The sequence below is a fragment of the Rhizophagus irregularis genome, chromosome 16 (assembly GCF_026210795.1).
Source record: "Rhizophagus irregularis chromosome 16, complete sequence".
Classification (NCBI taxonomy): Eukaryota; Fungi; Glomeromycota; class Glomeromycetes; order Glomerales; family Glomeraceae; genus Rhizophagus; species Rhizophagus irregularis.
In genome coordinates this window covers 1,793,247-1,818,197 of record NC_089444.1, presented here as the reverse complement: position 1 = coordinate 1,818,197, position 24,951 = coordinate 1,793,247, and the positions used below count along the sequence as shown (strand labels likewise).

The following is a 24,951-nucleotide window of genomic DNA, read 5'->3' as shown; positions in this document are numbered from 1 at the left end:
CCCAATTAAATGAATAGCTCAAAAAGTTTGCATACAGTTACATTCTAGTTTTGTGTCGAATGAACCCTTTGTGGCGCAGCACTATAATGCAATTTGTGGGCCATAACGACCACGTGATTGGTGAGAGATCGGCGACTTTTTTTATGAAAACGAATTAACTTATTAACGTGATTAAAAAGTTGGCTATGGATTCCAAGAACGTTAGTTGTTGTGAGATAAAATGAAATAATGTCAACAAGATAATACTGATAAAGAGATATCATGAATTTTACTTATATAATATAAGAAGGAACATAAAATATGTACTTCATTTCAGTAAACTAAAACACATTAGGTAATTCAAGACCATCATCTACATATTTACTAGCTAAATCCCAATAATGTTCACCTTTATGTTTTCTCAAATAGTCCTTAGCAATTTTTTCTGTAGGACAAGTTTTAAACCAAAAACCTTTAAATCCACGGTCTTTAACTTCTCCTTCCCAAATCAACACACATTTATTTTCTTTGGGAGGTTCCGCAGTTGGTTCGTCTTCACCTTGTTCATTTCCTCCTCCATTTCCACCAGCTCCACTTCCTTCTCCCAGTCTCGTAGTATCAGACCAATCAATACGTCTTATCATTAATTTCTTATAATATTTAATTCCTTTTGGTCCTCCTTCAACTATTACTACATTGAAGTTAGGATTGATAATAACTGTTCCCGTAAGACCAAGTTGTTGTGCATTTGTGTCAACCTTAAATTTCATTTTCGGATGTGAAAGATCATTCACTCTAAATTAAAAATTGATAAACTAATGTTAGAATTAAAAAAAAATTAACTGAAAAATTTACTATAGCTTACTTGAAAACACAAACTATAGTGCCTTTTTTGGCATCTTCTTCCAGTTTTTTCCGTCTCTTTTCTTTCCTTTGTTCTTCGGTTAATTTACGTTCTTCATTAGCCTTTAAATGAGTTTCTTGACGTCTTTGCATTTCTTTACGAACTTGAGCCTCAGCCTTGGTTGGATCCTGGATAGCCTCGTTTGTAAGAACTCTCATCAAATTACTCATTTTGACTATACAAAAGAATTCTCTTTTAATTTATTAAAATAATGAAATATTAGCAAGTAAATTAAGTAATTATAATTTTACCTTTAGGTTGATCCGGTGGTAACAAGCCTAAACGAATTTTATCTTGTTTCTCTTTCTGCAATTCTAAACGTCGCTGTTTGCGTAGCTTCTTTTGTTCCTGGTTACGTCATTGCATTATTTATTTTATTAAAAATATATTTAATTTGACTAAGCCTATCGAAGCCTAAACATCGAATATAAATTGAATGGATAATTACCTTCTTGGTCAACATTAATGGTTTCGGCGGGGGAGGACCGTTATCTCCAGGAGGTTTAATTGGAATTGGATGTTGAACAAACCAAGTAACAAGAGAATCATCGTCTTCGATCCTGGCCAAGGCCAAGCCAGCATCAATATCTGCATAGGTTTTATTTGGCAGTAAATGGGCATCCCACCATTCTAATGCAGGTGGAGGATCTCTCTAAAGAAAAAAGAAAGAAATAAGTTATAAAAAAAATTACTACATCATCTATCCCTTCATAATATAAACTTTACCTTGATTGCTTTATCAGATGAATCCAGTTCTGCTTCCATGCCAGCCTTTTTCACACTTTGAGCAATGTCCTCTTTTAATTTTTCCAATTTAGCCTATAAAAAGAAAAAGATTATTCGAGTTCTTGTCAAATCAAACTAGAATTATTTATCATCCTTTAAACACACTTGAGCTCTCATTTGATCTCCTATGGATTCATATTTTCCTCTTTGAATGAATTTAAATTTTTTACGTCCACGACGTTGAGGAGCAATGGAACCGGCTCTTGGATCAAAATATGGATTTTGAGTAATATCATTCAATTCTTCAGACGGGGTTGATGATACTTTAGATTCTTGTTTTGAAGCAGCAGGTGCGGCCCTTTGATTCGCCTAAGGAGTGTTTTTTAGGCGTTAACACAATTTTATTCAGTCATTATGTTTTCTAATATAAAAAGAATTTTTTTTTTTGAAGATGTGCATTTGAAAGAAAGACAAAACATTAAATATTTAATTTTTTATATAACTTACCTTTACAGTAGCAAAATTTGGTTTTGGTATTAGTGCCGCAACTCTTTTTAGATCTAATTTTCCACTTTGATCTAATGAAAGTGCAGGATGAGCTTCTACTTTTAAACCTCCTTTAGCTTTTAAAGAATCATCAGCCGCTTTTGCTAATGAACTAGTTGAAGGCTTAATAATGAATTTATTTAGTATAATATCTAATAAACATCAGCTTCAAATATATAACAAATATACGTACCAAGTAAGGATTTGCTTTAGCCAAATTAACTTTAACTCTTTCTTTGGCTTCAAGAATTTTACGCTGAAGATCAGGATCAATTCCTGACGATGTGAAATTGTTTTGTGTTGAAATAGAAACAGGTGTGGTTATACTGGTAGTAGACGTACTACTAGATAACACGAGTGGTCTAATAGGTAATAAAGGTGGCCTAGGTTGAGATGGTCTCAATGAAGCAGCCATAGCCTCCAATTGTGCTTTCTTTTGCGCAATCATAGCTTTAATCTAATTCCAAGGAAAATTTATAGTTAAAAAATGAAAAAAGTGAGGAAGGAAATCCCGTTAAACAAAGGTACCTGCTCGGGACGAGGCGCTGCATTCGGTATTGAAGAATCGGAAGGAGTTGGTCGGTAACTTGGGACCCCCTTTTAAAAAGTAACATATTTAGAGATAAGATAAGATAAAATAAAAAAGCTAACTTAATACTTACAATTCCAGAGCTGCAACGAGTCAGGATTCGATTCAATAAATAAAAAATTAACCAAAGGAAAACCGAATAAAAAAACTCTTCAAAATTTTACCTTCTAAACTTTTTACTCTCAGGCTCAATAGAAGACGGCTCATCGTCATCTCCTAACACATTCGCAGGTCTAGTACGTTTACGCTCCATTTTCTTCTAAAAAAGATTCCTCCTCAATTTTTTCCCGATATAACAATTAGTAAATTTTCATCTCACGTGATCCGGCGTGTGAAATATATGGCGGGATTTTAGAATTTAATAGTTTAATACTTGCAAAATGCCGCCCGTTTGCAAAAATAAGAATAAAGGTTATAAAAAAAGCGAGAAAGGATCTTTAGATACATTGAGCGTAACAGCACTTAAAAAGAAAATAAGAGATACAGAACGGTTCTTAAAAACAGTTGTGTAGAGTTTTTTGTCACATCGGACTACACTTAAGGTATAATGTTCTACATTAACTAGTTGACTTATTTATTTTCTCGTAGAATGAGAAACTTTCAGCCAAAGGACAAGTAAGCCTGGAAAGACGCTTGAAAGCGTGCAAGTTGTTGCTAGTTGAAAGAATGGCAGAAAATAAGGAGAAAAATATGACTTCAAAATATCGAATGGTTAAACATTTCGGTAATATCGCTTCCAATTTTTTCTTAGAATTAAAATACATTTGACTAATTTTAATCGCTACAATAGATCGAAAAAAAGTTGAGAGAGCAATTAAAAAAGTCCAGAAACAACTAAACGAAACACGAACATTTCGAGAGAAGACAGAACTTGAAAAAAAGTTGTATGAATTACAAATAGATTTTAATTATATTTTGGTAGGTCAACCAAAAAAAAAAGAAATTTTTTTACAACCATTTTTAACTATGAATTTACCGATAGTATTACCCAAAGAATCTCAAGTATTTGGCACTTCATCCAACAAGTGGGGGAGATGATGAAAAAATGATATCGAAAAGAAATGAAATTAGACAGATAATAAAAGGAGCTATGCAAAGTAATGATTTAGAATCTTTAAATAAACGATTTAAGGAGGAAATTAAATTACAAATTGTTGAAAAGATGATGAATAATGAAAGTCTTAAAAAGAAAGAGAACAAATGCCAAGAAAGAGATAAAGGTAAAATTATTAAGCTAAGGATTTTTTTTTTTTATGTGAAATTTGTTATTAATTAGTTTTCTACCGGATTGAAGAAATTATTATGAGTAATTTGAGTAAGACGATTGATGACGATTTTTTTGGATCGGAGGATGATATTGATAAAGAGGAAGAGGAACAACTTTAGATTGTTTACCAATAATAGCGTAAATTAATAAAAGTGAAAAATAAAATAAATTCTAATTATAATGTTTTTCTATGTTACCGAAAGGAGCTTGGTCATAATTATGGCTAAGAAAAAAGCATTTTACATTTATTCTAATATGTATAATTGCTAAATATTTCCTTTCGAAGAAAAATTTATAGCAATCTCTAGTCAACAGTGATAATCGTTTTGCTGATTGATTCGTTCCTTGCTAGACATCTCTTATATATTTATCATCAAATTATCTCTGTTAATGAGAATCTAAGAAATTTGCACATTCTCTAAAAAAAGGATGTCTTTAATAGTTATTTAGTCATACTATCATATCCCAGCAAAAAAAAAAAAAATATTCGATATATGAAAGTGACCAACTTGTCAGTCTAATACTTTCAATCATAACGAACTTGAAGAAGAAATAAATGTGAGGATAAATTAGGTTTAAGCCGTGCCAAAATATTATATTACACAAATTCGATGTAAATTTGAATATAAACCATTATTTGAAATCTCAGATTTAAACAAGGATGTAATCTTTAAAAATATTACATGACAATTTATTAATTAACATAATTCTTCCATTGTCATTTTTTTCATTATAATAAAAAAAAATTGTATTTTAAAAAATTAGGCTAATAAATACATAATTATTAAATCTGGTCTTTTTGGCTTATCTCTTTTTATTGTAGGATTTTCCATCTTATTGTTGAGAAATGAATAATCATTATTCAAGTAATTTGCTAATTTAATTAGAATTTATGATTAAGTATTTAATGTAATTCTTATAAAAATTCAAAATTTTAATAAACCTATCTAGAAATAAAATAAATTATACAGTCAGCTCTTGATATAATGAACTCTCTGGTTTTTCATTTCAAATTCACTATAAGATTATAGCAAAGAATTCAAAGAATTTAATTAATTGAGTTGTTATATCAAGAGATATTTGATATATTTAATTAGTTAAATATTATATGTTGGGAAAATTTCATTATAAAGCAAGTTTATTATCTGTATAAAGAGGATTTTGCTTCAGTTACTTATAAGATAGGTCATTCATGTTAAAAGGTCAAAGTTTGAAATGTTAAAAGCAAAAGAAGTGTAGAACAGAAAATGTTTGATAAACAAATAAATAATATGTAAAATATTATGATAGTTATGATTAGGTGATTTTATAATTAATAAATTTCCATATAAAATTATCAGGTTAAATTATTCTGAATTAAAATTAGTTTTATATTTTAAGTATAACTTTTTATAGGGCATATAAATCTTATAGAATTTAAATATTGAAATTGCCAATGATAATTTTATTGAAGACATTATTGATAAACTACAAATAACCTTAAAGTTTTTTTTAAGTAATATTAAAATTTTAAATATTATTGAAATATGAAAAATAAGTCATATAGATAGTCTTTTATATAAATATAATATAATAATTCTTTTGAATAATAGAACCCACCTTTGTATTTATTATTTGGAAATAATTACAAAAGGCATAATTTACTAACAATTTTGAAGAATATAAATATTATATCAAATTTAGTAAAGTTTCATATTAGCATCATTTAACTAATTTAGATATTAATTTTAAAAATTCTTCAATTTTTACAACAATAGAAACATCTACTGATACTTTAATATTATATTAAATTACATACTAAGATTCTAAATAATACAGATATAACTCACATTTGAGTTTACTTAGAATTTATATTAAAATTTTTCAAAAGTTATGAGCTTTGATTACATATTTGGCTTTATTGATAATGTATTACTCATATCCGCCGATTTGCAGAATTAACAAAATTCGTCTAAATTAAGGAATTTAAAAATAATTTATTGCTGTTTTCTAATTACTGTGATCTAACATTATTTAATAAAAAAAAAAATTTTTTGAGAAAATATGTGAAAATAAAAATTTTATTGCATTTTCAAATAAAGGAGGTTTGATTATAAGCTAAAATTGTAATTTTAAGAAAAAATTTTCAATCTTTAAATAAGTTTGCTTATAAATAACTTTTTAAAAACTGATTTATTACACAAAATTTAAAAAGTTACTTATAAGTAAACTTATTTAAAAATTGAAAATTTTTTCAAATACAATAAAATTTTTATTTTCACATATTTTCTCAAAAATTTTTTTTTTTATTAAATAATGCTAGATCACAGTAATTAGAAAACAGCAATAATAAAAATTAGGTAAATTAAGTTTTGCAAAAATGATTACACTTGTACTACATGATCATATGACAGATATCAAGCAACAAAAAGTTACGTTAAAAAAATTTTTTTCTTTCGTAAACTCCCTATTAAACTCCCCATCAACTTCCTTATCAACTTTTCAACCAGTTTTTACATCAAGTAAGTTGAGAATTTTTGCAAGTATATTAGTAATTATTTTACATTGAACACAACTTGGAACTGTTTTTTTATTTTTTATTTATAGTTTATAAAAAAAATTTATTTAGAAAGCAAAATTATTCAAAAAATCTTTCAATAAAGATATAACTCTAAATATTAATAACAATGATTTAGTGAAATTAAATTATGTATTGATTAGTTGTTTAATTATAATCTATTTGATATTTATTATTAATTACTTTTCAGTTAATTTTTTTTTGTTAAATCATTAAATATTCTGTATTTTTGTAAAGTTTTTCCTTCTTTTTTTAATAAACTAACTTTATAATATTTTTTTCACTTTTTTTCTAGAAACTCCTTCTACTAGTTTCGGATTAAAGAGGTAAATATTTTGGGAGAGGTCTTAAAGGTTTTTTTATATATTTTTAACATTTTTTCTTATGTAGGAATGGGTTTTGATCAATTTTAATCAGTCAATGGAAATTAATTGATGCCGAATAGGATTTATTTAAACAAATAAAAAAATTATTACAGTCAACTCCCTCTATAGTCACTCCCGTTATAGTCACATTCTACTATATAGTCACACCAGTTGAATGTTCAAAATACTTTATTATTAAAATCTATCCTATATAATAATAATCTATCTATAGTCACTATCACACCTATCCTCAAAAATCTTATATTAAAAAGAACCGTTTATAATCACAGTTATATAAAGAATATATTAAATAACTTGGCATCTAATAATCGTACAAAGATGTATCATAGCTTGTTAGAATTGTCTCACCGAGACGAATCGAATGGTGGTAGTTTTATCCTTTCCTTTGTAAGTGTTTACGGCCGACCACCCATTGCTTCTTATGAACTAATCTCGGGTACCTGTGTCCTATCATCTTCAACCCGCAACCATTATACCAAAGACCTTAATTCCTCGTAACAGCACCACTATAGAAGACATCCCCCATCAAGCCATTTTAGGCTGATCTGAAGTCAGTACACGCCGCTTACTCATCCTATACCCATTGCATGATACTGATACTCAATTTATTTAACGACCTTTAGAGAAGCATCTACTTTCATGGAGGAACTTTTGACAGTGCAATCAACCGTCTGATGCCTTGTACCAGCCGTTTCGTCTTAAGTCTGTTCAAGGCCACTACAGCCCGCGATTACCTAGCACTGATAGTACAGTTGTTTACCCCAAGTGGTATACTTTGTAGTGACCACTCGGACAGGAAGTAGCAGGCATCTGTCCAGGGTAGTTTTATCCTTTTCCTATGCAAACAGTCTTATGACTTTATCTTTTATTCATATTTTAAATTTTGAAAACGTGTCATCGCCTGGTAGCCGCTGTCTTGCCTACGTCACCCCCCACCTCGGCCTCACGGCCTCGCAGCACCTACATCCCCTTTTCATGTGGGATCGACTCCCCATATATCTATCCCTATCTGTCCCCATATCTGTCCCATAAATATATAACCAAAAACCAGAAAACAATAGAAAAGGAAGCAAAAAAAGAGAGAATAAGAGGGGAGAGACAGATGGGACAAATGGGACAGATATTTCAGAAATATAGGAAAGGACATCCCCCCAGAAAAAGTTTTATTTTTACCCCCCGAAATGCGTCCCATCGGTCCCGTCTGTCCCAAAAAATCTGTCCCACATTTCTTAGCCTCCAATCGGCTTTTCGAACTGATAACAGGTAGGTCAGCGGGTAGGTTTAAGTCTTCGGTTAGCGGGTTGATTACTTTTATGTAAAGCGAACGCAGTGAGCAAGTAAGCGGGTAATCTGCACTTCTAACATACTCAGGTAAACATATTACTCTGACACGCAAGTATAATCCCTAGAAGGTCTGTAAAGCCACAGAGAGATAACCAGGTAGGACCGGAGGAGCGCAGATCTTTAGAAAAAATACATTCGGCAATTGAAGATTAGGTAACTATAAATTAGTACTCGATTTGATAGAACGAAAAAATGACCACTCAAGCTCAAGTTATCCCCAAATTCGGTGAACAAACAAAAGCCTTCAGTATCGATGAGCTTAAACGGCTTATTATCACTGCAAAAAGTATGAGTGATCTCAATCAAGCCAAGAGGTATCTTTGCAGTTATTTCATTCCCTGTGCAGATCCTCATAGAGTTTTCTGGTGGGACCCGGATAGTAAAAGTTTGAAATACGTTATTGACAAAAATATTGGTAAACTTATCGTCCATCATTGAAGGCTTACGCACGCAACCTGAACAGACTATACGAAAAGACTGAGTTCAACATCTACAAGTGGTTTATGGTCGAGAATACCGATGTATGTAATGCAACCTGTGATTCCCATAAACAGCGAATCTTCAGATCCTTAACCGGCCAACTCTATCTAAATATCTTTCCAGGATTTCTCCATGTCTTGCGTCCGATATCCACCTTTGAGTCTACAATCCACCTCGCGGTTAAATTTATCTTTTCTCACATTCGGGATATCTGGTGTTCAGGCGATTGGAATCTTACTGAGTATATCATTAAGTGGTTGGCCGGTGTATCTGCTGGAAGGAAGATGTACTTTATTCTTTACCTAAAACCCGGACAGGATTGGGGCAAAGGTATTATAACAGATTTCATTCAGCGTAGCGTCCTAGGCACTCAACTCGTTTATAAGACCAGCGATCCTCAGACAATTCTTGGAAGTTTCAATGGGCAATTACAGGGTAAGGTGCTTCTTCTTCTCGAGGAAATGCCCACAGAAAAAAGCCAGTAGAATAATCTGTATCGCTCTTTGAAGGATAAAGTAACGAGTGACATAATGGAAATTCACGAAAAATACAAGACACCAACACATTACAAAAACTTTATGTCCACCATCGTCCTAACCAACGAAAATGCTCTCAGAGTGGAGAATGATGATAGGCGCACAGTGTTCTTGGATGTATCACTATCCCGCAAGGGAGACCTCAACTACTTCAAAAAACTCGGTGACGCTATGAAATACCCAGGCGCTGGTGAGGTGTTCTATGCTTAGCCATCGCGGATTCTTACCCGGACTTCAATGGGAATCCGCCACCCATGACAACATCCAAACAGGAACATATCATCTCGACTCTTCTACCGCTATTCCAATTTATAAAAAACACATACCTCGTAATGAAAAATTATATGACCGACCTACCTGTTCAAGAATTTTATAGGGTATATACTTCATATTGCGAAACTCATTGCATTTCACCACTATCAAAGATAAATGCTTCTAGAATCCTATCAAATGAGTTAAATATAAATAGTGATCGAATGTATATTGATAAGAAGCGCACTCGAGTTTACAGCATATCTAGGGGGGACCTCTACAAGAAATTTCTCGGCAAAAACTGGATCCACGAAACAGACGAGATAGACATAGAAGGAATAGATATAGATACTCCCGAGAAGTCCACGTTTGATCCTAAAGCCTTAGAGAAGTTCTTGGCAAATATATATAATCCAGCTAACAATTCACAAGACGTACAAGAAAAACCCGTTGAAGAAAAACCTGAACCTGTTATCGAAGAGCAACTGGTTTCCAAAAGGGCTCCTCCACCGCTTCCACCCAAGCCTGATCACTTAAAAGAATGTCCACAAGAGTTAAGGGAAGAACAACCGGATCCCGATGAAGATACTAATGAGTCAGATACCGATGAACCTATAGATAGCTTCTCAGATTGTTATCTATCGACGAAGGCCATGAAATAAGAAGCCACCCCCTGAGAACCGATAACTATGACATCTTAGACGACTTATTATCAGACTCGGATTCTACAACCATGGACCCAACTCCTGAACAACAACCTGAGTCTCCCGCAGAATCTTCTGCATCTGTCACTAAGCCTGACCCAGAACCGGCTCCTGAAAAGCAACTTATCCCAGAACCCGACACAGAACCAGAAGTCGACCGGGATCCTGAACCAAAGGAAGGCACTCGAGCGCACTGGGCTTGGCAAGAAAGACACTGATGGGATCGCAAACCGTAGGTTAAAAATTCAAAGGACCAGGTCTTCAATGATCTCTACAATACAGGTAAGGAATTATGGGCCAAGTATCAAGACGCGTCAGATGAATACGACTGGGAAATACTCGCGTTTGAAATAGAGGAATGTCCCACAACGCGTATTGAGGACAAGTACCAGTACTACCTTAGGGAAGTAGTAGACCGCTTCAAGGACTGGATTGAATATAATGGGAACTTACCTAAAACACCTAGCCGTAAAGAACTCGCAGATTTAATAAGAGCATACAAGGAGAATCGTAATGCCGAGATTATTCCCACCCCCTCTGGGTATGAAACTATGAGGGCAGATAAGGGAAAAGCGCGAGAGATCTCCGAGTAATGTCTAAAAACTGATATGGAACGTGAATGGGAGGCCGTCAATGGACTCATAGACGAGTTTGATGATGAGTATTTTGATGAGGTCCGTGATATGATTGACTCCATTTAATAAGATAAGTGACGTGTAATTATCTTATATTTTTTGTCCTAAATTATCCTACACTTATTATAAAGAAAAGCTATATTACAATTGAATACAATTCATAGTATATCAAATGACCCATTCAAAAATCACACGCGCCTTACCAACACGACCTGACATCAAGGAACTCCAGTTTTCTGGTGCCCGCTTTTCCAGAGGAGCAATAGCAAGACTCGGTCAGCGACTCCAATCCCAATATCCAAATTGTAAATTCCAGATTCTACTTCCCTATGAAAACTGGAAACCCGGTCGATAGACATCAGGAAATGAACCGGTAAGTCTCTTTTCACTGTTAGACCATTATGATGAAGCACAACTACCAGACGACGCAGACCCCGATTATTTCGAACGATTTATAATTTATATAAGAGACGCTCCACCGGCCACAGAAGGATGCGATGGGGAGCTAAATGATTGCCTATATGAATGCCTGAAATATATCTACGGCACATTTTCTAAAATATCGAAGTCAATCGAAAAGCCCGAATATATCAAAAAGGTATTAGGTCTCAATCGCGATGCTCCCATCCCAGTTTCATGCATGGACAAGGTCGAACAACTCGCAGGAAGTCTCGCAATTAATATTGTGGGGGACATTACCCGAATCTCTAAGAGTAAGTCCGATAGACGTGTAACACTCATCCTGTCAGAAGGCCATTACTTTCTCGCGTTAAATCCCGGAAGACTCCACCCCAGTAAAATAGATAGAAAGCGTAATTTACCCATTATATACCATGAAGATGGAACCAATAATGTAGTCACAATATATATACAACGGCAAAACAGTTAAATCTTGCACAATTGGGCAGTTTCAAAAAACTAAGAATTCTAAGAGTTCCTTTATCTCTGTTGAGAAAAACTGTAAAACGGGAATATATGAAACTCTTGAAGAAGCATATCAGAGAATCCACGAGGAGCGGGATGTCTTTTTACAGGAGACAAAGAAGTTCGGTTTAGGAATCGACTTATCATACCATAACTGGTCTTACAAAAGAACGGCTCTCTGGTTATTCGAACGATTTAGTGTAGGGATTCCAGCCAATGATCCTCTTGACCCGATAGAAGCAGAGTGGTTAAGTGATGCAATGATGGGAGGATTAATCTAAGCAGATAACGAGTGGAAGGGCTATGGAAGACAGTATGACGCAACAAGTTTATACCCGAGTATCCAACAATCGAACGCGAACTTTCCAATCAGACGGGGTAAATTCCAGACACTTAATGACTTTGTTGACCACAGGGGTTATGCCTTGTATGGATTATTCTGTGCTAAGGTAAGTGGGAATAATATTCTCTTCCGACAGAATAAAAGGGGAATCTATACATTCATCGACTTACAACGAGCAAAAAAACTTGGTCTCAATATACAGTTAATACAGGATGGGAAGCCAAATGCATTGATATATGATAGAGAAGCGAGAATCCCTGGAACTGTAATATTCGGTGAGTATGTACACTTCCTCTTCAAAATTAAAAACCAGGGTGGCGTAGCTGGCCGCGTAGCAAAGCGAGTCCTCAACACATTATGGGGAGCATTATGCCAGAGGAAGCGTAATTACAAGACACTCATCACAGATCAAACAGACCCATTTACATTTCCAGAGGGCCATACACTCGATTCTATCATACCAGTAGGATCTGACCAGTGGCGATTCCAGTTTACAAACCTGGGTAATCCCTTCAAAGGTGAGTATCCCAGGATCGCCCCATTCTTATTAGCACGTGGTCGCAAAATCACATCTGAGGCAATTCAACCATACAAGGATAAAGTACGACGTATCCATACAGACGGATTTATTTTAGAAGAGCAGCCAGATAGCCTCGCGCTTTTCATTTGTTCAGAGAATGCAAATACGACTCTAAAGACTTTCAAGTTTGAAACCGCGGGATACTGCCATGTGAAAAATGCGAACAAGGTTATCTGGACATGATTGCTAAGAACTGGTAGGTTTATTTTTACTGACATACCGTGATGGCATAATTGAATAAACCTATAGAACATGTAATCTTACGAGATACCCAAATGCAAAACACCGACGGATTAGGTAGACAAGACGACAAAAGTTTCCACACGTGGGCTAGGCGCATTCAGATATTATGATACTTGTAGTAGAATAGGTTTTCATAAGCGGCCACCTTATCCAAGGTCTCGTCAAGATGTATATGCTTATATTGTGCACATTAGGAGAATAGTATCACGACTACCAAATAGGTGGTACTGTACCTACTGTAAATCTTTTATTGATCGCGGATGGGGAGCCGATGCTTCCGTAGATCAAGCGGTACGACTACATTTATATAGTTGCCCAAAGCATTTTAATTTCGACTATTATACTCATCATGCTGAAATGATCCAGAAAGCCTTTAGAAGATATATAGAAAGAAGGAACAATAAAGCGGCTAGGATCATCCAGAAAGTCGCTATCCCCTGGTTATATAGACCAGGCTCTCCATTGATACAAAAGGCCGAGCGACGCTTCTACTGCTTTGCAGTATCCCAAGTGTAAACCCCGAGGTTCATATTTATTTTTTCTCATTCGAATGAACAGGTAACTGAAGATTTATATTTTTTACAAAGTACAAAGAATCATGTCAACATATACCGAATTCGCAAGCATTGTTAACAGCAACGACAGCACTAGTGAAGAGGTTATTTACGAGGCATCGCGCATTCAGCCTAATATCGCTTCGACGAAACTGTCCCCAAGATTATCCGCGCATTAAAAGATACTATAGTAATCGCATTAGTATCTGGGTTTAGCAAAACCAGTTACCTCGTCCAGGACCACGTGAAGTATATCAAGCGAATCCAGACGGCAAATTCTCCTGTATCATATGTGAAGTTCGTGGCCAGAAAACTCTTCCAGATAATGCGGCATATACTGCTAATATAGCAAAAATCCGCGAATCATACAAGAATAAACAAGCTCTCCTAGATAAGCTTGAGGCCCTCTTCGAATTGTATTATAATGCGACTAAAGACTCATCAACCAGTCCCCCAAAGCGAGCTATTACTAAAAACGAGGCTGAGAAAACCTTAACAGAACTTCTTGCATAAGCGGCTCCTGTAGTCCTACGATCCTGTACGAATTTAGTCTATATTTTTTATCCATGTGTAATGGGCATACAGTAATTGAAGATAGCTAATGTATAAGTAACATAACATCATGTTGGACCGGTTACCAGTAGAAATAGTCGAACGTATTGTCACAAAGATCCCGGATACTGACCTTATTGCAGCGAGTAAGGTAGATAGAGTGTGGTGGCAGGAAGTTCGTCGAGAGGCATATAAGAGGTGGAAAAATTATGCCACTACGATCGATGCGTACTTGCGAAATCCGAGCCTCTCGTAAAGCATTATATAAAGAGGAAATTGACTGGATAACGTTTGAAGATGTAAACGACCTCTATAAAAGATGGATAAACCGCCTTACCGAGGATTAGCTTTATATTATGGAGAAAATGCTTAGGAATGGGATGGTCGTGGACCCCCAAGAGAGGGAAACTATAGAGCATGCATTAAGTGAACATAGATGAGGCAATCCTTAGGTGGGAGTGGTATGAATGGGCTGACGGAGTAAGCATTTTGTACTTGACTTTCGTAGGAATTACCCTGCAGAGTCATATTTTTTAGATCCGGCTGGCGTTACCGCGTAATCCCGAATTACCTAAAAAGGAAATTTATGTTACACAAGTTTCCAAACGCATTTTTACCAAAATCGATTTTTGTGGAATGGTATTGCCCAAAAAGGAAATGATCTACATACCCGCAGTAGAGGGTGCGGAAAGTAGTGCTCCTAACAGATCGGTTCGAGTCGGATTCGATTAAATCGATCCGATCTGATTTTTATTTTAATAGATCTGATCGATCGAATCGATCGATCTGGTTCAATTTGATCCGAATCTGGTTCGGATCCATTTGAATCTGATTTGAATCTGATCTGAATCTGGTTCGGATCTGGTCCTTGTCCTAAAAAAAGAAAGGGAACATTAATTACGTTCCTCAAGTAAAAAGAAAAAAAACAAAAAAAAGAAACGAACTTACCATAGCATTGTTCTTTTTTTGAATCCTGGTCGTTCAGCTTCGTCTCACGTCCAGGTTTCCTAAAAAAAAAAAGAAAGGGAACGTTAATTACGTTCCCTTAAGAAAATAAAAAAACAAAAAAAAGAAACGAACTTACCATAGTTCGTTCTTTTTTTTGAATACTGGTCATTCAGTTTCGTCTCACGTCCAGGTTTCTAAAAAAAAAAGAAAGGGAACGTTAATTACGTTCCCTTAAGTAAAAACAAAAAAAAAATAAAAAAAAGAAATGAACTTACCATAGTTCGTTTTTTGAATCCCTGGTCGTTCAGCTTCGTCTCACATCCAGGTTTCCTAAAAAAAAAGAAAGGGAACGTTAATTAGTACGTTCCCTTAAGTAAAAATAAAAAAAATAAATAAAAAAAAGAAATGAACTTACCATAGTTCATTTTTTTTTTGAATCCTGGTCGTTCAGCTTCGTCTCACGTTCAGGTTTCCTAAAAAAAGAAAGGGAACGTTAATTAGTACGTTCCCTTAAGTAAAAATAAAAAAAAACAAAAAAAAGAAACGAACTTACCATAGTTCGTTCTTTTTTTGAATCCTGGTCGTTCAGCTTCGTCTCACGTCCAGGTTTCCTAAAAAAAGAAAGGGAACGTTAATTAGTACGTTCTCAAGTAAAAATAAAAAAAAACAAAAAAAAAACGAACTTACCATAGTTCATTCTTTCTTAAATCCCGGTCGTTCCTTCGTCTCACGTCCAGGTTTCCTAAAAAAAAGAAAGGGAACGTTAATTACGTTCCCTTAAATAAAAAATAAAAAATAAAAAAAAGGAACGAACTTACCATAGTTCGTTCATTTTTTTTAAATCCTGGTCATGTCGTTAGGCTTCGTTTGTCCAGGCTTCCTACTAAAAAAGAAGGGAACCGTTAATTACGTTCACTCAAGTAAAAAAAACAAAAAAAAAGAAACGAACTTACCTAGTTCGTTCTTTTAAATCTTGGTCGTCCGGCTTCGTCCGTTCGTCCAGAAAAGTTTTTTAAAAAAAAAAAAATTTTTTTTTTTATTTAAAAAAAAATCTGATCTGAATCTGTTCAGATCGGATCAGATTTTCTTGTGTTATGATCTGATCCGATCCGAAATTAATCAGATCAGATTTTTTTTAAATCTGATCTGATCTATGGATCAGAATTTTGAAAACCGAACCGGATCTGACTCGGATCAAATCTGCGGATCCAGATCAGATCAGATTTTTTTCGGAGCACTAGCGGAAAGTAGTGGCCACTGAACGTACAATACACTTGTAAAATAATCACCAAATATGGACTGTTCCAAATGTGTGACTATAAAGAGAGTTGACTGTATATGTATTAAATTAATAATTTATATTATTTAAAAATTTTTTTATTTTTTATTAACTTTTAATTTATTATATTATAGATATTTTTGTATGCTATGCTTCATATCTCTCATGAACGATACCCTACTATTAAAAATTCAATACCAATTTTCAATTGGATTATGGATAAAATCAAAGATTTTGACAAAGAAGCAAATATTGATGAAATTGTAAAAAAAGCAGCTTGTAATGCAATGGAAAAATTAAAAAAATACTATCAATATACTGATGGAATAATATACATCATTTCTAATAGTATGCTTCAAATTTTTTATTATTTTATATATGGATTTTATATTTTTTTGCTTATATGTTTATATTAATTAATTTTTCTATTTTATATTATTATTTTTAGTTCTTGATCTTTAGTTAAAACTCACATATTATAAGGATCATAATTGGGAATCATGGAAGCATGAGATGATATTAGGAAGTTATATAATATAACATATGCACTAAGAATAAACCAAAATATTCAAGATGAAGATCTTATCACTAATGATAATCTTTTTAGTCATATATATAAAAAATGGTATACATCAAGAAATGAAAGTGAATTGGATTTATATTTGAAAAGTCCAATTGTTTCTGGTAAAGTAGATTTATTACAATGGTGGAGAGTATGCTAATTAAACAATTTTATAACCAAATTTTACAATTTAAATTTATTAAATTTATTCTAATTTCTAATTTCTAATAACAGATAAATGAATCCCAATATCTGCACTTGGCAGCAATGACACGTGATTATCTTGCGATCCCTGGTAATAATATATTGTTTAAAATTTAAACCTTTTATTGTATAAGGTTAATTTAATAATTTTAAATTTATTTTAGCAATTAGCACACCAATCGAAAAAGCTTTTTTAGGTGGTACTAATCTTATAAATCAAAAAAGATGCAGTCTCTCAACTGAAACAATCCGTGCTTGCATGTGCTTAAAATCTTGGTGGAAACCAGAATTGAAATGTAATAAATAATCTATACAAATAAATATATAAATATAAAGGAATATAAAGAAATATAAATATTAATTTTTGACATAAAATAAATAAACATAATTACATAAATAAAATGCGTGAGTTTAACCCAGATTAAACTTGACTCAGTCGAGTCGATTCAAGTTTGAGTTAAAATATTTTTAAATTCAAGTCAAGTCAAATTGGTTAATTTTATAATTTTAACCCAACTTGACTTGACATGATTTTACTGAGTTGAGTACGAGTTACCTTTTAACTCGATTCAACTTGACTCATCCAGAGCTCTAGCTCTTATTTAGCTCTACAAATCTAGCTTTACAAAACAAAATAAAGTTTGTTCAAATTGAATCACTAGAAGCCAAGATATTTGTATTTATATTATAATAATTATTATAACACAATTATCTTGACTTCTAGTGATCCAATTTTAATAAACTTTTTTTTTAATTTATAGCATCCATTTAGTTCTATAAATCTAGCTTTACAAAACAAAAAAAAGTTTGTTCAAATTGAATTACTAGAAGCCAAGATAATTATATAATACTAATTATTATATATAATATTTAATATTTAATAATAATAATTTTTTTAGCCAATTAGATTTCAATCAGATAGAGATGGGGGGCTACTAATTGAGAGAAATCAGCTGATTTCTGGCACGTCTTCCATTAGATACTTACTGAAAACATATCACAGACCTAATATGATGATCTACTAAAATTTTACAATTAAATTTTCAACAGTTATTGATGGGTAGCCGGTTATGTATCAGTTGACAGATGGACCTAAAAAATACTTTATTTGTGAACAATTACTAATAATCCCTTTAAATACTATACTACCTTCTGCCTCTTTACTTAGTTTATTCTAATGGTTATAACCATATGTACACTACTTGGAAAAAAGTAGGCGGACGTCATATTTTATTAATTACTCCAAGATGTACATAATAATTTGGGCTGAAATTTTATCACGTGATAGTTTATGGTATAAATAAACAATGACGTAATTGTTATTTCATTTATAGACAACCATCAAATGTGATCGACAAATTAGGATTTTGTACTACTTCGCACCATGTATGATTTAACGGAAGCTGAACGCAACCAGATTATTGGTCTATTTAAAGGTGGCGCCACCAGACAAAAAATTATTAAAATGCTTGGCTTGTCTAGAACAGCAGTTTACCGAACTATTCAAATCTTTTGTGAAGGAAAAAGTCTTGAAACTCAGCCACGAAGTGGTCATCCTAAACTTTTAAATTGCCAACACCAAAAAACATTAAAAAAAATTGTCAAAACAAATAATCGTCAATCAGCTGAACAAATAAAAAATAATTTTCAAGAGAAAACTGGACTACAAGTTACTACCAAGACTATAAGGAAAAATTTGCATGAACTTAATATTTTTTCACGTATTCCAGCATTCAAACCTCTTCTTAATGATAAACAAAGAGAAAATCGTTTAAACTGGTGTATTGAAAGGAAAGACTGGTCTGTTAGAAAATGGAAGTCAGTTATTTGGAGCGATGAAAGCCGCTTTACTATATTTAAAAATGATGGTCCAGGTCGTGTTTGGAGAACCCCCGAACAAGGTTTAATGTTAAAAACATGGTTCCTTCAATAAAACATGGTGGTGGAGGTGTAATGATGTGGGGTTGTTTCTGAGGAAAGGGGAAAGGGGTTAGGGCCGCTAATAAAAATTAATGGTAAAATGAACCATCGTGACTATATACAAATACTCGAATCACATTTACTTCCATTTATTAATAATAATTATAATGGACGAGGTTATTTATTCCAAGATGATAATGCCCCTGTCCACACCGCTAAAAATGTTAAAAAATGGATAGAAACAAAAAAGGTTAAAATTTTAGAAAATTGGCCGAGTCAGTCACCTGACTTAAATCCTATTGAGCACCTATGGTCAGAGCTGGAAAGGCGCATTAGAAAACGTCCCAATCCTGCAAAAAATGTGAGAGAATTGGAGTGTGCTTTACATGAAGAATGGAATCAAATTCCTAATAATACGTTAATTAATTTAATTGAAAGTATGCCACGCAGGGTTGAGGCGTGTATTAAGAATAATGGATGGCCAACTAAATATTAGTTTTGTATATGGTTTAACTAATAAAATTTAAAATTTTGACCCCACTTATTATGTACGTTTTTGAGTAATTAATAAATATGGTGTCCGCCTACTTTTTTCCAAGTAGTGTATATGTAGTTATATTATCAGATGCAATCCATTTTTTATCATCCATCAGGGATAATCCAACTTTTGACATTTCCACTGTATGGATGCTATGTTTGTCTGATCTGATCGTAAGAAAGGTAACCTTATCCATATGATTAGGATCAAAGAGTATTCTATTATATTGTTCATAGTGGAACTCTTTTTTAACCACTTTTAAAGGTATACCTTTGACTTTGCTAATTCTATATTTTGGATTAGTAATATCATCTTCTACTTTGAGAATGGAATACATTTTAGGACGAAGGCTAATAAATTCTGCAATTATTATGTCATTGCATTCATCTTTAAATAATTCTGAAACTTTCGTATTTTCTGCAATCTTTTCTCTTCTATTGCCTAACGAATTAGAATAATCAATAAAATAATCACTGAAATCAAATTGGTCTGTCATATTTATAAGATCTGTGTTGATCAGTTGATGTTCTCAGTTTAAATTTGCATAAAAAGTGAATCTGTATCAGTATAGCATAATCGTACCTTATCCTTATATTTAGCCTTGAGAGTATCATAGTAAAATTGATACATGCACAGCTTACTAAGATCGAGAACACACATGCCAATATATGAAGGATAGTTAAGATTCATATAGGCCGATTTGTCTTACTTCAATTATGTCACCTGTGGGTTGTCGATTATTATCACATTTATCACCATAGCTAAAGTCTGTTTATTGGTCAAATTTCATGTGCGTAGTGATCAATAAATACGAACTTTAAAAAAATTTCGTTAAAAGAATTCAAAGAAAAAAAATTTTATAATTTTAATCACACAAATTTCATAATAAATAGAATTATTTTATAAACCACTTGAAAACAACAATTATATCTATTTTTATAAAGTAAAATTGTTCAAAATGAATAACAGGAGACCGAGAAATCACGAAAACTATAAATAAATATTATAATATGCTCAAAAATTATTATCCAAGTTTCCTATAATCCAATTTAAATAATTTTTAATATTCTAAGAGGACAAACAAGACTTTTTTTTATAATACTAAAATTATCTAAACTCAGCATGTTTATCTATAGTTATAACTCTTTAAAGATATGGTACATAATCTCATCAAGGTAGTAAATAAAATAACACAGAACGTCCAAAAAAACCTGTAATAAAATAAATAAGAATTAAAATTACAATAATAAAAAAATTTTTTTTAAGGATAAATCTAATTGTAACAGTCTGTTACGCGTCTTATTTGTAACAACCCCAATTTTATCCAATTAAAATTTAAGATCAGATGTAATGTAAACAAAAACAAAAGATCAGTTGTGTAACTAAGACAAAAGAATTTTTTAAAAAATTTCAAGAAACTGCTTATAACTTAAAATTTTGTCTATGAAACTGTCTTAAGTACATTAAGTAAAAGTTTTCCAAATTAAATTTTGCATATAAAAATTTTATTTGTGAAACACATATTAAATTTATTATTAAAAAAAAATAAAAAAAAGATGTTACAAATAAGATATGTAACAGGCTGTTACAAATACATTTTTTCTTTTTTTAAAAGCATTAATTCGTGATACGTGAGTCAACTGCAAAAAATTTATATTCAATTTTGGTGCAAATTTTTGTCGATCATTAATCAATTTTTAGTAGAACACAGTTTTCCATCCTTGAGTAACTATGGTTAACCTTAATTTAAATTTAGTAAAGCGTTTGTAATACATGACATTTAGTGTGAAGTTATTAATAATATATTTTTTAAAAAAATTTTCTTAAAAAATTTTTTATTTTTATTTGACGCTTCACCAGATTCTCGCCTAAAATTACTATACTATAAGTACTTGAAGTGTAAATATACTCTGGTTTTAAGCTTCTTCAAGTACCATTTGGGCACTTTTTTCACGTAACTGTACTGCGTAACGGGTTATCCAGCCTTGTATAGTAGTTACTTTCGGTATGTCTGAACTCTCAATTTCTCCTTCTTGTGCTTTTAAAGTCAATAAATTCCACATATCTTGAGCAGTCATTCGGTAACTCTTGTCAACATTTCCAGCCAAAAAACACTCTTCTAAAACAGCTGAAATACTTTTTTTTATACGTTTTCCTCCACCTTTTTTTCCATATTTTTGAACTTCTTTCATTGCCCAACCACTTGATAATGGAAATTCAGTTATATCTGAAAGTCTACAATGCACAAATATTCAATTTATGTAGACTCTTTGAAAAAAAATGTTACCAGATTTACCTTGTAGTATATTCTTTATGCAACATACTACGATTTCTCAAACATGATTCTAAATATAAAATGAAGTTAAAAAAATTTCATAACAGGTGAAGTATCACAAATAATAATGTAATTACCTTTCTTTTCCAAGGTTTCATGTGTCAATTCTTTATCCAAAATTTCTACTAATTTTTGTCTTTTATTTTGATTTCCATAATCAACTTTTCGATTTTGCAATTCATTTGTTAATTCTTGTAGTGGCAATCTTTTTGGACAAATTCCTAGCATATTGGTATATTATTGGAGATATATGGATATAACAATATAAATGAAGTTTTTACATAATAAGATATTATGTGAAGTAAGTGCGATAAGTGGTATTGGGAAGTCTAATATTTTATTGATGAAAATGACTAATATCCTGAAAAATTTTTAGTAAATTTTTGGCGAAATTTTTGTGCAATTTTATTGTAGTTTGTTGAACCAATATTTGCCACTTTACCTGACGAATGTGGAATTGGTATTTTCCATGGAGATTTGGGCTTTGTTGTTTCAGATACTTGTGGTGATGGTTGATTAATTTCACCCTTCAATAATTTTTGAATATGAGCGGGAGAAAATAATGTCCATTTTCCAACATTTGGCATAGCTCGTGCTTTTATATATCCCGCATCTTCACCTTCAATTGGCCAGGTCCACTCAAACCAATTGGATATACCTGGTATAGTCATAGATTTTCCTTTATTTTCTGTTAATAAATTGTTATTATTAATTAGTGTGAATGTTTCTTCATTATAAAAAATAAAAATAGCGCTCACCTTTAATTTGATTTGGTTCTATATGGGCAACTGAAGTGCCAGCAATATTCTTGATAGCTGATGTGATATCACTACCCTCTTGAATTTCTCCTCCAATTCGAATATATCGTTTTATAGAAAGTGATATCTAATTTTTTATTAGTCACAGTAAGTTTTTATTTATTTTTTTTTTTCAAAAAAAAAAAAAAATGCAAACCTGAGCGTGATGCGAATCTACAGTGGTTTTAGCTTTACTTGCTTCAAGAAATATCCATTTTTTTACTTGAATTCCATACCACTCATACCATTTACTCATAATAATCATAAGTTCTGAATTATGATAATGTGGACCATTATCAGAAATTATACTAATCCACTTTGGTTTAATGTCTAAATTTTCAATTACAGAATGCAACGAACATGCAGAAAACCATGCATCTTGGCGAGCATCTGTAGACCAATGATCTATAGCTTGTATGTTGATTTCAAAACTTTCTTTGGGTTTAGTATACAATAAAACTGTATGTAGTGCCCAACCCTTTTTTCCAAAAAATTCTTGTTTAGTTTCACGTGCAGTTTTGGGCAATATCTTCATTTTATAATCAACAACTAATAGTGCGCTATCTTCATTTAAATCCAGAAGAGCTGCATTAAACTGTGCATTCAAATAAGTCTTTCTAGTTTGATGTGCAAGATAGTAAAGTATACGATTTTGATATTCTTGAATTTCTTCATGGTAAGATAAACCTAAATTATTTTTTAAATCCTGAAAAAATTGGAATATTTTTTGACATTCATTACAAACATGGGTATGAGGGGTATTGCATTCACCAAATGCATATAACAAGCAATGGTTTATGCATGGGTCATGAGATGTTATTCCATGACCAGTTACAACTAAATGTTCTTCATATTCTTTTTTTAAATAGCATTTTAAAAAATGGCAGCGTTGAGAAAAAATATCCTAAAATTCATTATTTAAGATTAGTATATATGTATATTTATGCAAAATTAACGCCATTTAACACATTTATTAATATAATGAATATATCAAAACTTTCATAATAAATTTTATTTTTACCTGTAATTCAACATCATTTATTTTTTCTTTTATTAGATTTATAATTTCTTCAAACGTTTCATACCCATATGTACTACATGTAAAACATAATCCTCCAAGATCTTCTCGGTAAATATATTGACGACCTATCAGTTGAGTGTAAAAGGTTATGCGTTTAATTCCATTTGGAAAATTTTCTTTGAATTTTTCCCACAATAAGTTTTTTGTATTTTTTAAATAAACTACTGGTTGTCCTGTTTTAGCATCTGTTTTATAAGAACTCATAATAACATGAGCTTTATCTTGAAAAAATGAATCAAATTGTTGTTTTTGTTCGGAGGTAATTCTTTTGACTTTTCTGATGGGCTTTTCTATTACTACACAACCAGGACCATTAATTCTTGCATATTTTTTCGCCTCAAAAATTGTACCTTGTGCAATCTACACAATTTATGAAGGTAAATATAATTCCAAAATTTTTTTACGTACATTTAATCATATATACTTACTTTTAATTTTTCCATCAAAATATTATAAGAAAATTTTTCAGCTATAATAGAGAGAATTCTTCTTTTCCCATCATAACCTTTTTTATTAGCTTCTAGTGCTTGATGAAAGCAGTTCCAGAAAATATCCCCATCATTGCGATACTGTCCAGGAAATGGATGCAAAAATTCTAACGTATATAAAAAATGTAAAATTTCACGATCACATGATGGATCTCCAGATCGCGTCCAAAATTCATACTAAAAAATGCAAGTAAGTAAATAATATGTTGTAAAATTCATAATTTATTTTCTCAATAACTTACTGGAGATACATCTCTTGTATAAGGTGTGATGTTGGTACATCCTGCATGATTTAGCATTGTTCGCCACGCACGCATTTCTCTTTCTTTAATTATATAGTTTGGTGGATATAATTTTTTTAAAGAGGTGGTAATTTCAACTACAGTTTTCGTTTCATTATACCATTCAATAAAAAATTCATTCCATTTAATAGAAGCTAATGTAAATTTTCGCAAGTGATAATTCCATAAAGCTTGCATTTTATTAATAAAATGCCATTCATCAGGTGGACATCTTGGTATAAGTTGTGTTTGAATAAATGTATGAATTTGAGGGTGACTGATTCCAAATAAATCAACGCCTCTATGTTCTTGTAATACGCCAACTTTTTGCCACACATCATTAGGACTATTACCAGTATATGTATATCGTAATTCAAAATCTTGATACATTTTTATAATTGAATTTTTTTTATTTAT

At 32.2% G+C, this 24,951-nt stretch overlaps 10 protein-coding genes across 10 annotated transcripts; 7 read left to right on the top strand and 3 right to left on the bottom strand.

Annotated features, from left to right (window-relative positions):
• Positions 1-240: 240 nt before the first annotated feature.
• On the bottom strand, positions 241-3,005 carry OCT59_008168 (uncharacterized protein). Its single transcript, XM_025318402.2, has 11 exons — positions 2,909-3,005; positions 2,818-2,827; positions 2,684-2,752; positions 2,349-2,612; positions 2,117-2,278; positions 1,775-1,978; positions 1,610-1,702; positions 1,332-1,535; positions 1,135-1,231; positions 845-1,058; positions 241-774 (listed from the first exon to the last, which is right to left on the bottom strand). Exons 1-11 carry the CDS (start codon positions 2,995-2,997, stop codon positions 321-323), a joined length of 1,860 nt encoding a protein of 619 aa, XP_025176201.1. The 5' UTR covers positions 2,998-3,005; the 3' UTR covers positions 241-320.
• Positions 3,006-3,112: 107 nt separating this feature from the next.
• On the top strand, positions 3,113-4,785 carry OCT59_008167 (uncharacterized protein). The gene is made up of 5 exons (XM_025318401.2): positions 3,113-3,247; positions 3,333-3,468; positions 3,535-3,662; positions 3,727-3,964; positions 4,039-4,785. Exons 1-5 carry the CDS (start codon positions 3,125-3,127, stop codon positions 4,128-4,130), a joined length of 717 nt encoding a protein of 238 aa, XP_025176200.1. The 5' UTR covers positions 3,113-3,124; the 3' UTR covers positions 4,131-4,785.
• A 3,705-nt stretch (positions 4,786-8,490) lies between these two features.
• OCT59_008166 (uncharacterized protein) lies at positions 8,491-9,524 on the top strand (the record flags this gene model as incomplete). The annotated part of the gene is made up of 3 exons (XM_066142276.1): positions 8,491-8,713; positions 9,001-9,218; positions 9,288-9,524. The coding sequence occupies 3 exons, from the start codon at positions 8,491-8,493 to the stop codon at positions 9,522-9,524; spliced, it is 678 nt and encodes a 225-aa protein (XP_065999173.1).
• Positions 9,525-9,646: 122 nt separating this feature from the next.
• OCT59_008165 (uncharacterized protein) lies at positions 9,647-10,228 on the top strand (the record flags this gene model as incomplete). The annotated part of the gene is made up of 1 exon (XM_066142275.1): positions 9,647-10,228. One exon carries the CDS (start codon positions 9,647-9,649, stop codon positions 10,226-10,228), a length of 582 nt encoding a protein of 193 aa, XP_065999172.1.
• Positions 10,229-10,299: 71 nt separating this feature from the next.
• Positions 10,300-10,863, top strand: OCT59_008164 (uncharacterized protein; the record flags this gene model as incomplete). The annotated part of the gene is made up of 2 exons (XM_066142274.1): positions 10,300-10,422; positions 10,507-10,863. 2 exons carry the CDS (start codon positions 10,300-10,302, stop codon positions 10,861-10,863), a joined length of 480 nt encoding a protein of 159 aa, XP_065999171.1.
• A 214-nt stretch (positions 10,864-11,077) lies between these two features.
• OCT59_008163 (uncharacterized protein) lies at positions 11,078-12,110 on the top strand (the record flags this gene model as incomplete). The annotated part of the gene is made up of 3 exons (XM_066142272.1): positions 11,078-11,210; positions 11,301-11,618; positions 11,791-12,110. 3 exons carry the CDS (start codon positions 11,078-11,080, stop codon positions 12,108-12,110), a joined length of 771 nt encoding a protein of 256 aa, XP_065999170.1.
• A 22-nt stretch (positions 12,111-12,132) lies between these two features.
• On the top strand, positions 12,133-13,511 carry OCT59_008162 (uncharacterized protein; the record flags this gene model as incomplete). Its single annotated transcript, XM_066142271.1, has 3 exons — positions 12,133-12,207; positions 12,279-12,920; positions 13,050-13,511. The coding sequence occupies 3 exons, from the start codon at positions 12,133-12,135 to the stop codon at positions 13,509-13,511; spliced, it is 1,179 nt and encodes a 392-aa protein (XP_065999169.1).
• Positions 13,512-13,593: 82 nt separating this feature from the next.
• On the top strand, positions 13,594-14,062 carry OCT59_008161 (uncharacterized protein; the record flags this gene model as incomplete). Its single annotated transcript, XM_066142270.1, has 2 exons — positions 13,594-13,653; positions 13,766-14,062. 2 exons carry the CDS (start codon positions 13,594-13,596, stop codon positions 14,060-14,062), a joined length of 357 nt encoding a protein of 118 aa, XP_065999168.1.
• Positions 14,063-21,468: 7,406 nt separating this feature from the next.
• Positions 21,469-22,115, bottom strand: OCT59_008160 (uncharacterized protein; the record flags this gene model as incomplete). The annotated part of the gene is made up of 3 exons (XM_066142269.1): positions 21,469-21,787; positions 21,849-21,897; positions 21,965-22,115. 3 exons carry the CDS (start codon positions 22,113-22,115, stop codon positions 21,469-21,471), a joined length of 519 nt encoding a protein of 172 aa, XP_065999167.1.
• A 125-nt stretch (positions 22,116-22,240) lies between these two features.
• Positions 22,241-24,924, bottom strand: OCT59_008159 (uncharacterized protein; the record flags this gene model as incomplete). Its single annotated transcript, XM_066142268.1, has 6 exons — positions 22,241-22,575; positions 22,646-22,772; positions 22,842-23,588; positions 23,706-24,125; positions 24,194-24,430; positions 24,496-24,924. The coding sequence occupies 6 exons, from the start codon at positions 24,922-24,924 to the stop codon at positions 22,241-22,243; spliced, it is 2,295 nt and encodes a 764-aa protein (XP_065999166.1).
• Between the last annotated feature and the right edge of the window lie 27 nt (positions 24,925-24,951).